This window comes from Mandrillus leucophaeus, unplaced genomic scaffold, assembly GCF_000951045.1.
Source record: "Mandrillus leucophaeus isolate KB7577 unplaced genomic scaffold, Mleu.le_1.0 Scaffold73, whole genome shotgun sequence".
Lineage (NCBI taxonomy): Eukaryota > Metazoa > Chordata > Mammalia > Primates > Cercopithecidae > Mandrillus > Mandrillus leucophaeus.
The window spans coordinates 3,642,095-3,653,810 of NW_012107919.1; the positions used below are offsets into that span (position 1 = coordinate 3,642,095).

Below are 11,716 nucleotides of genomic sequence, written 5' to 3' on the forward strand. Positions count from 1 at the left end.
TGGAGGGATACCATGGAACTGCTAAAATTTCTCAGGGCATGATTTGAAAATTGCTAACTGGATCCAACCTTTTGCTTTTTTTTTTTTTTTTTTTTGTAGAGGGAACTGAGACCCAAAGAGACCGGATGAATTAATGTCAAGCAGCTTATAAAAAAGATTTTCCACCTTGCCTCACTTTGTTTTGCATAATGGTTGTAATCAGTAGTATTCTAAACTATCTGTAATTTTTACAACGTTAGCTGAAACTGTTCTTGCAACTGACATTGTGACAATTCCCCAACATTCATTTCACCTCATTCTGTCTCCAAGCCAATTAATATTACTCCATTCCTCATGGCAGTGTTTGGTTCTGGAATGAGCATGTGATCCAATTCTGGCAAGCAAGAGGTAGTTCAAGGAAATCTTTTCTTTCTCTTTAACGAGTCCCAGAATGATACAGTTGCCATATAATACCTGAATTGGCCTCTTGTTAATAGTCTAAGGAAGAGGCCCAAGAATGGAAAGTGGAGACATGAAAATAACTAGTCTATATTGAACTATACTGAGTATCTGGGTCAACCACCCTGCCTAACTTTGTGGTCCCTGTTATAGGATAGTACATTTTCTGATTATTTTGTAGGTTAGTTATGGCTTTCTGATATTTATAGCTAAAGCATCCTGTTACTGACACTTTGTGTTTTTTATTACCAAATATTGTGTTTTGTATAAAATTATGGATATTTAAAACATAAAATGATTGGTTTTATGACATTTATGTCATAATTAACTTTTCCAAGGTCATCTACTACAAAATAAATTTCTTTTGTAGTAGACTCCCTGATTATCTTTTTCCTCCATTCTTCTACAACTCTATCAGGGTCTCTGTTTGTTTTTTTCAAAGTCTTTCTTTCAGTGAGCTCAGACTTCTTAAATCAACCATTCACTTCATGTGCATGATGGCATACATAGTTTTTCAATCTCACATTTCTCTTAATCTCTGGTTCTATATGTTCAGCTACCTGTAGATCATCTCCTTCTGTGACTTACTGTAACTTCAGGGTTAACAGGTCGTACACTGGATTCTTTACTCTCCCATCCACTCTACCTCTGAAAAAAAAATTCATGCAACTCTCCTTTCAAAGGAAGCCATCTTGCTGCCTGTGAAAATGAATCATCACTGATACACTGAAACTTTATTTGAGAGAATTCATCATGTTCAGCCTTTTGTAATTTGAAAAAAATGTAAATGAAGAACTTTTTTAAGAATAGTTAACAACCTATCGTTCAGGCTTAATAATTTGTATTTTTTGGCTTTTTAAAGAGTCTGTTTCAGGATATTTTCTGTCTCTTATTTTACGTAATTTTAAATATACTTTTTGTCTCTTCCATCAGTGAAGCACACTTTGGATTTCCTTTCCATTTTTATATTTCTTCCTTTCACATTTCATGGTCCCCTTTTCCTTTCTTCCAGTTTCACTCAGTCACTCTAGATTCATCTTTGACTCATTTTTGACTCATCTTTTTCCTTTATTCTCCTTTTCCTTTTTACTTTCCATTTTTCAGTACTACAGACACTCATCATCTCACACCTGGATTAATGTAATAGCCTCTTAGCCAGTGTTCTTTTCTCTAGTTTTTATTCATTCTTTTTGCCAGACTAAGTTTACCAAGATACTGATTTAACTTCTATGTGCCTGACACACAGGAGGTACTTGGTATATGTAGAAGGAATGATAAGTAATTCTCCTTTGCGTACCAAATCAAGTCCCAACTTCTTTAATTGGCTTTCCAGAGCTTTCATGATCTGGTCCATTCTACATGTTCAATATTGTTTGCTATTGCTTCTTAACAAGCATCTCCCATTCTATTTTAGCCAAAATTCTTTGTTGCCATTAGTATAATTCTTAGTTCTTTCTGCCTTTTGGTTTTGTTTTTCTCTACATCCCTTCCCATACTTGAAATGCTTTCTCTCAATGTACTTGTACCAAACAGGGTTGGGCCAGGAAACAGATGGCATGTTGGAATGGTAATTGAGAAAAGATTAATGAATAAGCTATTTACGTAGTTGTAGTCAGAGGTAAGGGAAACCAACAAGGGATGGTGAAGCACCCCACAGATAAAAGTAGTGGGAGAATGATTAACACACCTGTACCAGAAGGGAGAAGGGAATGAAGCAGATGCTGGAATCTGGAAAGAGCTGTAGCTATAGCTGTAGAAGAAAGCCTCAAGGCAGAAGCTGTGGCCTTTTTTTTCTTTTTCTCTTTTTTTAAAGAGACGAGGGTGGGGGGTGGGTTTTTTTTTAAGAGATGGGGGTGGGAGTAGGGGGTCGCTGTGGCACAGTTATTACTCACTGCAGCTTTGAACTCCTAGGCTCAAGTGATCCTCCAGCTTCAGCTTCCCAAGTAGCTAGGACCAGAGGCATACACTATCATGCCCGGCTTATTTTTTTATTTATTTAGAGACAGGGTCTTGTTTCGTTGCCCAGTCTAGCTTTGAACTCTTGGCTTCAAGCAATCCTCCCACCTTAGCCTCCCAAATCACTAGGATTAGCTGTGATCTTTGATAAAGATATACAGCTATTGCCAATTTGTGGTCAGCAGGGAGGGAGCTGGTAAAATACCTCATTCTCTTTCTCTTCCTAGCCTACTGATATACTAGTACCTCCCACAGATTTAACCCAATCAGGAGCCAGAAGACAGAGAGTTTGCTGTACCCACAGAGATCAGCCACAGAGGAGGGCACAGTGCAGTGTGCAGAAAGGGTGGGAAGTGAATCAGGAGTGACAAATGAAGGATATCCGGTATACTACTCATTCTTCAAGGCCTAGCTCAAGGTCTACCCACTTCATTCAAACTTTCATTCATTACTTCGATATATACTAATTGTTCTCTTTGTGCCAGACATCAATTTGTCTGCCTGCTTTTCTAAGAATAGAGCCCTATCTCTTGACTCACGTGGTTACTTTAGCAGTCATTTTATGCAGTGTGCACATCCAAAGGTGGTATTTGAACTAAGACCAATGAGTCCTTTCTCCTGGATTTTGAATTTGGAGTTAGGATATACTTGGGTGAGTTTCTCCCTGGGTGGGTGGCTGAAGCTGTAACATGTAGAACTTTGAAGGTTTTAGTAGCCCTGTTTTCTGCTGCTCCTCTTTCAGCTTCCTTTTGGGTTTCCTCCTATCTCAGTTGACTTTATTTCTCACCCTTATATACTGGCTTCTTCTTTAATCTATGAATTTTCCTTAGGATTAAGTCATTTTCCATTTTCTATCCTCTAATAACTCTCTAAGTGATAGTACCTGTTTTTACAGCTTAAATACTATTTTAAAACTACAAAAAATGTTTTAATTTTAGGAAAAATAGAAAATGCTAATCACATAATGAAGAAAATAAAAGTTTCCTATAATCTCACCACTCTAATAAATCAACTTATTTCTACAAAAGAGTCAAAAGTTTATTTATCCAGTTCTTAAGACCTTTAAAAAATGAAGTAGTCAGGATTCTTAATTGCGCACTGATTTAGTCAGCAAAGGAATTTATTGAAAAGGCATTGGTCATTTCACATTTGAAAAATGATTACAAACAAGGGAGGTTATGCAGTATCAAAGACCATAGCATAAAACCAGCTTCCACTCTTGAATAGTGTGTATCACAGCTTATATCATCATTGCTGACCATAGTGGATGCTGCTGCTGCTCCTGTATCACTGTCACCTATAGAGCTTGAAGTTACTATACTTCCCTGTCTACCAACAGATGGATTTGCAATAGTACTTGCTTTTTTGTGATAACTAATCCGATATCCAAGACTGGCGCATCAGATTAGCAGAGCCTGGTCTTATGCTTATAAAGCTGGTACCTGGCATCTTTGCTTCTCTGATAGGCAGTGGGCTCTTAGAATGTAGAAAAACTGCCCACTGCCTACCAGAGAAACAAAGATGCCAGGAACTAACTTTATAAGGGAGTTCAGATACTGTGTAGCCAAGACTGAAAATCAGATTATTGAGTATTTAATATAGTCAGTATACACAGAAGAACAGCACAATCAATTGCACACTAATTCAAAAGTTGGTATTTCAAGATCTTAGTGTGTTTGATTGGTATCTACTAAACTTAATGAACTTGTAGACTGTAGAACATGTAGAAATGTAGACTGCTTTTACATCCTTCAGTTCTACCCTCCACAACACTGCCAGAGTTATTTTTCTAAAATGCAAATTTTGTTATGTCATTCTTCTACTCAAAATCCTTCAGTGGTTAATTCCTCATTTTTTTTAGTGTAACATTAAAACTCTTTAGCGTGATATACAAGTCCTTCTCAATATTTGAATCCTGCCAAATTTCTAGCCACAACTACCAATATTCTACTCTGTCCCCTGAAATAACACATTAGCTCCAGTCATATCTTATTAGTTCTGTTTCCCTGAAAAATATCATGCTCTTTCATGTTTCTGTGGCTTTGTGCGTGTAGAACCTTTTGCCTGGAATGCCTACCCCTTTGTTGTCTTCTTTGCAAATTTATCTTTAAAGATTCGGTTCAAATACCACCTTTGCATGTAATACCTTGTTGATACCCCCAGTTTCTTTGTTTTTTTTTTTTTTTAATACATTTTTCTAATGTAGCACTCATTACATTGTATTGTAATAATTTCTTACATAATTTTTCCTATTAGAGGCTAATAAATTTGGGAATTGAGATTTCCTTGTTATCTTTTTATCTCAGAAGACGTTTGTTGAATAAATAATGGAAACGGCTGTACTTCTGGTTAGTTGATTATGTTAGTACACTCCTTTTAAGATTCAAAGTCATGCAGTCAATCTCTTTATGATTGATTAACTTTGCCTGATCCACAACCACAGATTATGTTCCCACCTTGGCTAATCTTGCAAGGGAACTAGGGAAAATACACTTTAATGGACCAACAGTATTATTTTGATATATGAAATATAACAAATTGTAATTATAGGCTTAAGGATGAACTTTGACACTGTCAGGAAAGTACCTTTTTTAAGTGAAATATGTGTACTGAATTTTCTGTTTAATATGTTTCTCATTAAGGAACTAAAAAAAGCAGCCTCAGACTTGATAAAGTCCAAAGTCACATGTCAATATAAGATGGGAGAAGAAAACATCAATCTAACAATTAAAGAACAAAAATTTCAAGAACTTCAAGAAAGACTCAACATGGTATTTTATTAAATGTATTTGTTTGTAACATTAATATTTTCAATAAAACTTATGAGAGTTTCAGGATTATAACACAAAAATATTCCTTCTTTGCAAAGTCAATATACATAGTTAAAGGTATTATGAATCTGTTTTCTTTTTATTAGATAATTTTTGCCATAGACTTTAGAACAATAAGATTTGGCTAGAACTATTTAATTTCCACTTGAATATGGTTTTGAATAATCTTGTGGTACAATGGTGTTTCCAGGACAGCTTTGGAGATGAGAAATTTTATAGTTTTTAACATTTACAAGTTTGCACCAACTTATGTTGGTATATAATATCTTCTTCAGTTCACTGAAGTCACTGTTTAAACCACAAACAAATGTGGATACTTTGGGCTGGGTGCAGTGGCTCATGCCTGTAATCCCAGCACTTTAGGAGGCCGAGATGGGTGGATCACTTGAGGTCAGGAGTTCAAGACCAGCTTGGCCAACATGGTGAAACCCCATCTCTGCTAAAAATGCAAAAATTAACTGTGCATGTTAGTAGGCATCTGTAATCCCAGCTACTTGGGAGGCTGAGGCAGGAGAATACACTTGAACCTGGGAGGAAGAGGTTGCAGTGAACCAAGATCACACCACTGCACTCCAGACTGGGTGATAGAGCAAGACACAGTCTCAAAACAAACAAACAAAAAAACAAATGTGGGTACTCTGGGGGTAGTAATAGGTCATAATACTCCAAAGTTTGTTTAGTACTGAATTGAATGTGGAATTTGCTGAATTTTCTATCATAACTTTAAAACTATTCAAATTTTAAAGGAACTGGAATTAAATGAGAAGATTAATGAAGAGATTACACGTATTCAAGAAGAAAAACAGGTAAGCAATCATAAGACATTTGGAAGTCAGTAAATATTCTAAAAATCAGATAAAATGTGAAAAATAAATTAAGTGGATCATGCATAGCACATAGTAGGCACTCAGTTAATGTGTATTAAATATACATGTGTATACTTTTAAAAATCAGTCTCAATATACTTTCATTAAAAATACCTTAATTTTTTCCTTGATAGATTAGACCAGTTATACCCTAACAGATAATTATTGAAGTTTATTTATGTGTAGTGCATATTTTTTCAGGACATTATATTCTCATTTGTCTATTTGATGCTTATAATTATTCCATTTTTTAAAAGATGTGTAAAAGAATATTCCTCTTCTTTCTTTTTTCTCTTCTGCTTTTCCTCCATTTGACTCTGAATGTATGCCATGACACCCTAGCCCATTATGACATTTTATAATATTATACCTTATATGACATTTTAGTAGTGATATGTTTACTGTTGGGGGGTTGGTAGCCCACAAATGTTTATTTTAGTTTTGAATTATTCACATGTGTCTTGGAATCCACAGTTTATTCCAAAAAACTTTGTTAATTATTTGAGGGACTCTTGAAAATAATGTAATAGAAATTATTTTAGATACCATTAGATGTGTCATTAGTTTAATATAAAGTATTGAAATTAAACTATAAATACAATGAGTTAGGAAACTAGAAAATGTATGTGAAGAATGAGCTTAGAAACACACCTACTATCTTAAAACTTTTAAATTGATATATCATATTTGTGTATTTTCAAAGGATATCATCATTTCTTTCCAACATATGCAGCAGTTACTTCAGCAACAAATTCAAGCTAATACTGAAATGGAGGCAGAACTGAAGATGCTAAAAGAAAATAATCAGGTTCTATCTATCTATCTATCTATCTATCTATCTATCTATCTATCTATCTATATCTGTGTTTTAGTATATTTTCATCTAATTAACTTCCCCTGTTTAGTTTATTCTTCTGTCAAGTTTTATTGAAATTATTTTGAATTCTAGGGGTAAGATATTGACTTCCTTCATCAACTTGTTTTCAGTGTCTAAAGTAATGAACATACATTATTCAACATTTATGTCACTAGTGAAATGTTAAATTTTATCAAGTATCCAACTTCATTTTACAAAGTGAAAAATCCACTCTGTTACAACAGAATGAATAGGATTTTTTTTTTCCTTAGAATTGTGGTCACAATCCAACACTGAAAATAAAAGGCGAAAGTGTCAACTGCAGTTTAAGAGAGCATTCAGCCAGCTCTCAGAAGTTTGGGGTAGATCTCTCTTCACAGGAAAGTGATAAAATTGGCACTGTTACCACAATAATCACCTCATCATCCTCTTTCCAATATATATAAGAAAATGACTGGGAAGGAGAAGACATTGTTGGCCATTGATAATTTGGGAGTGCAGGGTTCAGAAAGAGAGGCTTTTTCTCTTACATCCCTAGCAGAGGCCGATGCATTTCCCCTTATGAAGCTAAATGAAGAAATGTACAAGAAAATCTCTTGTAGGGATTGAGATACAAGAAGGGGAGACTGCCATTTGTTCCCTGGCTAGATGCTTGAAATGCTGTTGAAAGGTGAAGGTCCACTCTAGTGTTACCAGTAGAGTAAAATGTGATAAGCTCATGTGGAAGCGGTTGGCATATGTTTCTTTTCTTTTCTTTTCTTTCTTTCTTTTTTTTTTTTTTTTTTTGAAATGGAGTCTTACTCTGTCACCCAAGCTGGAGTGCAGTGGCATGATCTTGGTTCACTGCAACCTCCACCTCCTGGGTTCAAGTGATTCTCCTGCCTCAGCTCCCGAGTAGCTGGGATTACAGGTGCCCACCACCACAGCCAGCTAGGCATATGTTTCTTGAAGTTTGGAAGTTCGCCAAGAACATATCAACTGATGCCCAGTTTTGGTCTACAAGTTTCAAAAAGAAGAGTCTTTAGAGTAATCTGTGCCAATGGAGCTTGAAGTGTATTATTCTTAAAAAACCTTAGTGGTTATTTGGCTTAACATGAAGGAACCATGGAGATTAGTGGAGGAGCAGGAACTGCCCTGTATGCCACTGGGCCAAGTGATGGGATGTCCAATTCAGAAAAGGGGTTGGGGGTATGTTCCACTGGGGTGGCCAGTAGAAGATACTTCTATCCTTTTGAAGGGGTTCGGGGTAAAGCTGAACATTTCCCATGAAAACTACAATTACCTCCCACATAAAAACTACCATCAGTCAAGGCCAGGGCCAGTTTCATGAGTATGTGACCAGTGCACTGGCATCATAGGGATCCAGACTCAGAAGGGCCTCCTGCTTCCGGTTTAATGTTTCATGGTCACTGTCTTGAAGATTTTATTTTGAATTTACATTTTGTAAATGAAGTCTAATGGTAATGAAGCATGTGCTAGGGGCTTAGATCTTCAGCTCAGGTATTGTCTCCACTACTTCTCAGTACTGGTTCTTGGCTGCTGGCTCTTCCACCCTCTGGGGACCTACGTCCTGCTTTGCCTCCTACTCCTGGTTCCTGTCCTGCCACTGGTGTAGTTTGATTGGGTCACATTTGCGGGGAAAGGTCTGTGTTCTACTGTTGACCTTCACTCTTTGGTTAGGGTGTAGGTGCAGGTGGGGAGGGCCTAGGTGGGGTGCCTATACCCCACAGTATTTTGGGGTAAGGCATAACAACAGTTGTCTTTGTTGCAGGTTGGCAGTGCCTTAAAATGTTAGGCAGGTGACTTGGTGGGAGTGTGCAGGGAGGATGAATCCCCAGTCCAGGTACTGAGTGCATACCTCCTGGCAGTTGCAGTCTCTTGAGAGTCACCCATTTGCCATGGGTGGGAGTGAAGGGCCCACGGGAAGGGAAGAATTCACTTCCCCACCCATGTCCAGGACATAGTAGATGGGTCTAGCCGCTGGCAGGACAGGGACCCTGGTAGCTGTTGGCTCTCAGTCATGCTGAGTTGTGTGATGAGGCCCTTAGGCACGTTATGAGGGTCTGCATTTGCCTGGTGAGTATTCCCAAGCCTAGGGGATCATGATATTAAATAGAAAATAAAAGGCACCATGACAAATTGAAAGAGAGAGAGGGGCTGCAAAGAAGGGAAAAAATTTTATATTTTAGTACCTTTAGTAGCACTTTTTTCCCTGTGGTTTTCATTTTGTACCAGGCCCAACAAATTATGCAGAGTCTATCATTGAATGGAACCAAATTGAACCTCAGCAATGCAAAATTTATTAATATCTCCTCACCATTGATGTTCTATGGCTTATCATGTAACGAAAGTTTTGCCTTCCTTATTTCTCTTATGTGTCCCAAATACTATAGAAGAGGGAGGGAGGGGTGGTATCCTATCGTCAGACCTCTCCCTTCTTTTAATCCGTTCACCTATTCCAATATAAGACTAGCAAAAAAAGTTTCTCTGAAAGTCCAGCTGTTAGCAAGTACTCACCTCCCATCTCCCCTGCCCACTCTGTAGTTAGATAACTGGAACTATTTCTCTAATGTGTTGAACCTTCTCCCAAGCAACATATGATATAATTTAACTAGGTTCTTTATGAATAGCTGTTACCAAGAGCATCTTCTAATCCAAATAAATGAGTTGAAACATAGATTTTTAGGCCAAACAAAATATTAACGATCATCTAATCCAACCATTTTGTTTAATGAAAAGAGAGACCCAGAAAATGTAGGCAGTCTGGTTCAAAGCCTCAAAATTAGTGATAAAATTAGGATTAAATCTGTTGTGATTCTAATCCAGCACTATTTCTACAACATACTGTTAAGATATTTTTCCTAGATCTATGAGAGCTTATCTAGCAATTTTGTTAGATCAGTTATACTAAGATCATAACTCGTAACTTGCCTCTTCATACTGCTGAATTCTACAGAGCCTATATATAGTTATGTGTTTCTCTGAGTTAATGGTGACTATAAATATAATTCCAGGATCTTTTGACTATGACTACCAATCATTAGATAATCAAATGCCTCTCTCTATTTCCCTCAAATGCCTTTCTCTTTAACTGCCACAAGTATTACCTGAACCTTGATAGTACATAGAGAAGCTAGATTTTGTAAACTAAAATTTTAAAGTATTGTCAAAAACAGGATAGAATTGTCAGCTTTTTATTTTGATAAGTAAAGATATTAAGAATGCAAACAATACAATCTATCATTACTATCATATTATGAAAGAGAACATTTTAACATCAAACATATATTAAGGATATAATCTCAGAATAAAGGATAGTCCTTTATAAGAAAAGACATTTGATGACCTTATATTGACATTTTTTGCCTTGAACTAGTGAATATTTTGTCATGGATATTGTCGGCAGACTGATATCTGAGAACCACTGAAATATAGCGTAACAAAATATTAATGTTGAACTGTTGCTGAGGATTATGCTGCATAGATATCTCAAGTGTTTTCTTGAGGAGCATTCTCATTCCACCTGTACTAAAAGGGATCATTACTCTTGATAATGGCCAACTGTTTTTCAGTGCTCTGCAATCATGCTGTCATCTGTCTTACTTTTCTAGTAGTAAAATTTAGAGCACAGAAAGCTAAATTCTCATGATAGGAAATATTTTCTATTGTGATTTAGTTATAGATTAGTCAAGTTATACACATAGTTATGTTCCTATAGTCATAGTATTAACAAGAATAATTTACTTATTTTTTTCATAGTATTTTTTCATAGTATTAACTAGGATCATTTAGTTAGTTTTTGGAAGATTAAAGCATTAGCAAATGGTTTCACTTTGAATTTTCACAATATCCATTTTTTTCAGAGATGGTTTTCAAAAGAGAGGCATTTGCATTATCTAAGTTATTGGTAGTCATAGTCAAAAGATCCTGGAATTATATTGACAGTTGCCATTAACTCAGAGAAACACATAACTGTATATTTATGACTACCCTAGACTCTGTAGAATTCAACGGTACATAAGTACTGGACTTAGAGCTCATGAAGGGGCAAGTTAGGAGTTGTGGTCTTAATATAGCTGATCTAACAAAATTACTAGATCAGCTCTCTCTGTTATCCAGATGCAAAATATTCCAAATAATTTCCTAATAGAATATAGGAATATAGCCAAAAGGCCAGGAAACAATCCCTGATAGAATATAAACTCCATGGCCCAGCGCAGTGGCTCACACCTGTAATCTCAGCACTTTGGGAGGCAGAGGTGGGTGGATCACCTGAGGTCGGGAATTTGAGACCAGTCTGATCAACATTGTGAAACAACGTCTCTACTTAAAAATACAAAATTAGATGGGCATCGTGGCATATACCGGTAATCCCAGCTACTCAGGAGCCTGAGGCAGGAGAATTGCTTGAACCCGGGAGGCAGAGGTTGCAGTGAGCTGAGATTGCACCATTGCACTCCAGCCTGGGCAACAAGAGTGAAGCTCTGTCTCAAAAAAAAAATATGTATATATATATACACACACACACACACACACACACACATATACACACACACACACACACACATATATATACTCCATAAGGACAGCAACATTTCCACTGATGTAGCATAAAAGCCTAAAACAGTGTCTGGCACATCATAGGAGCTCATTAAATTTTAAATTTTAAACTAAATTTTCTTTTTTTTTAAAAAATTTATTTTTTATTATTATTATACTTTAAGTTCTAGGGTACATGTGCATAACGTGCAGGTTTGTTACATATGTAT

General features: G+C 36.4%; 1 protein-coding gene across 2 annotated transcripts in view; it reads left to right on the plus strand.

Moving 5' to 3' along the window:
- CCDC73 (coiled-coil domain containing 73) overlaps positions 1 to 11,716 on the plus strand; it is a 172,946-nt gene that overhangs the window by 116,907 nt on the left and 44,323 nt on the right. For both annotated transcript variants that reach the window (XM_011965578.1, XM_011965579.1), the window contains exons 10-12: positions 5,037 to 5,165; positions 5,972 to 6,031; positions 6,795 to 6,899. In XM_011965578.1, coding sequence (XP_011820968.1) covers positions 5,037 to 5,165; positions 5,972 to 6,031; positions 6,795 to 6,899 — 294 coding nt within the window. The remainder of the gene's footprint in view (positions 1 to 5,036; positions 5,166 to 5,971; positions 6,032 to 6,794; positions 6,900 to 11,716) is intronic.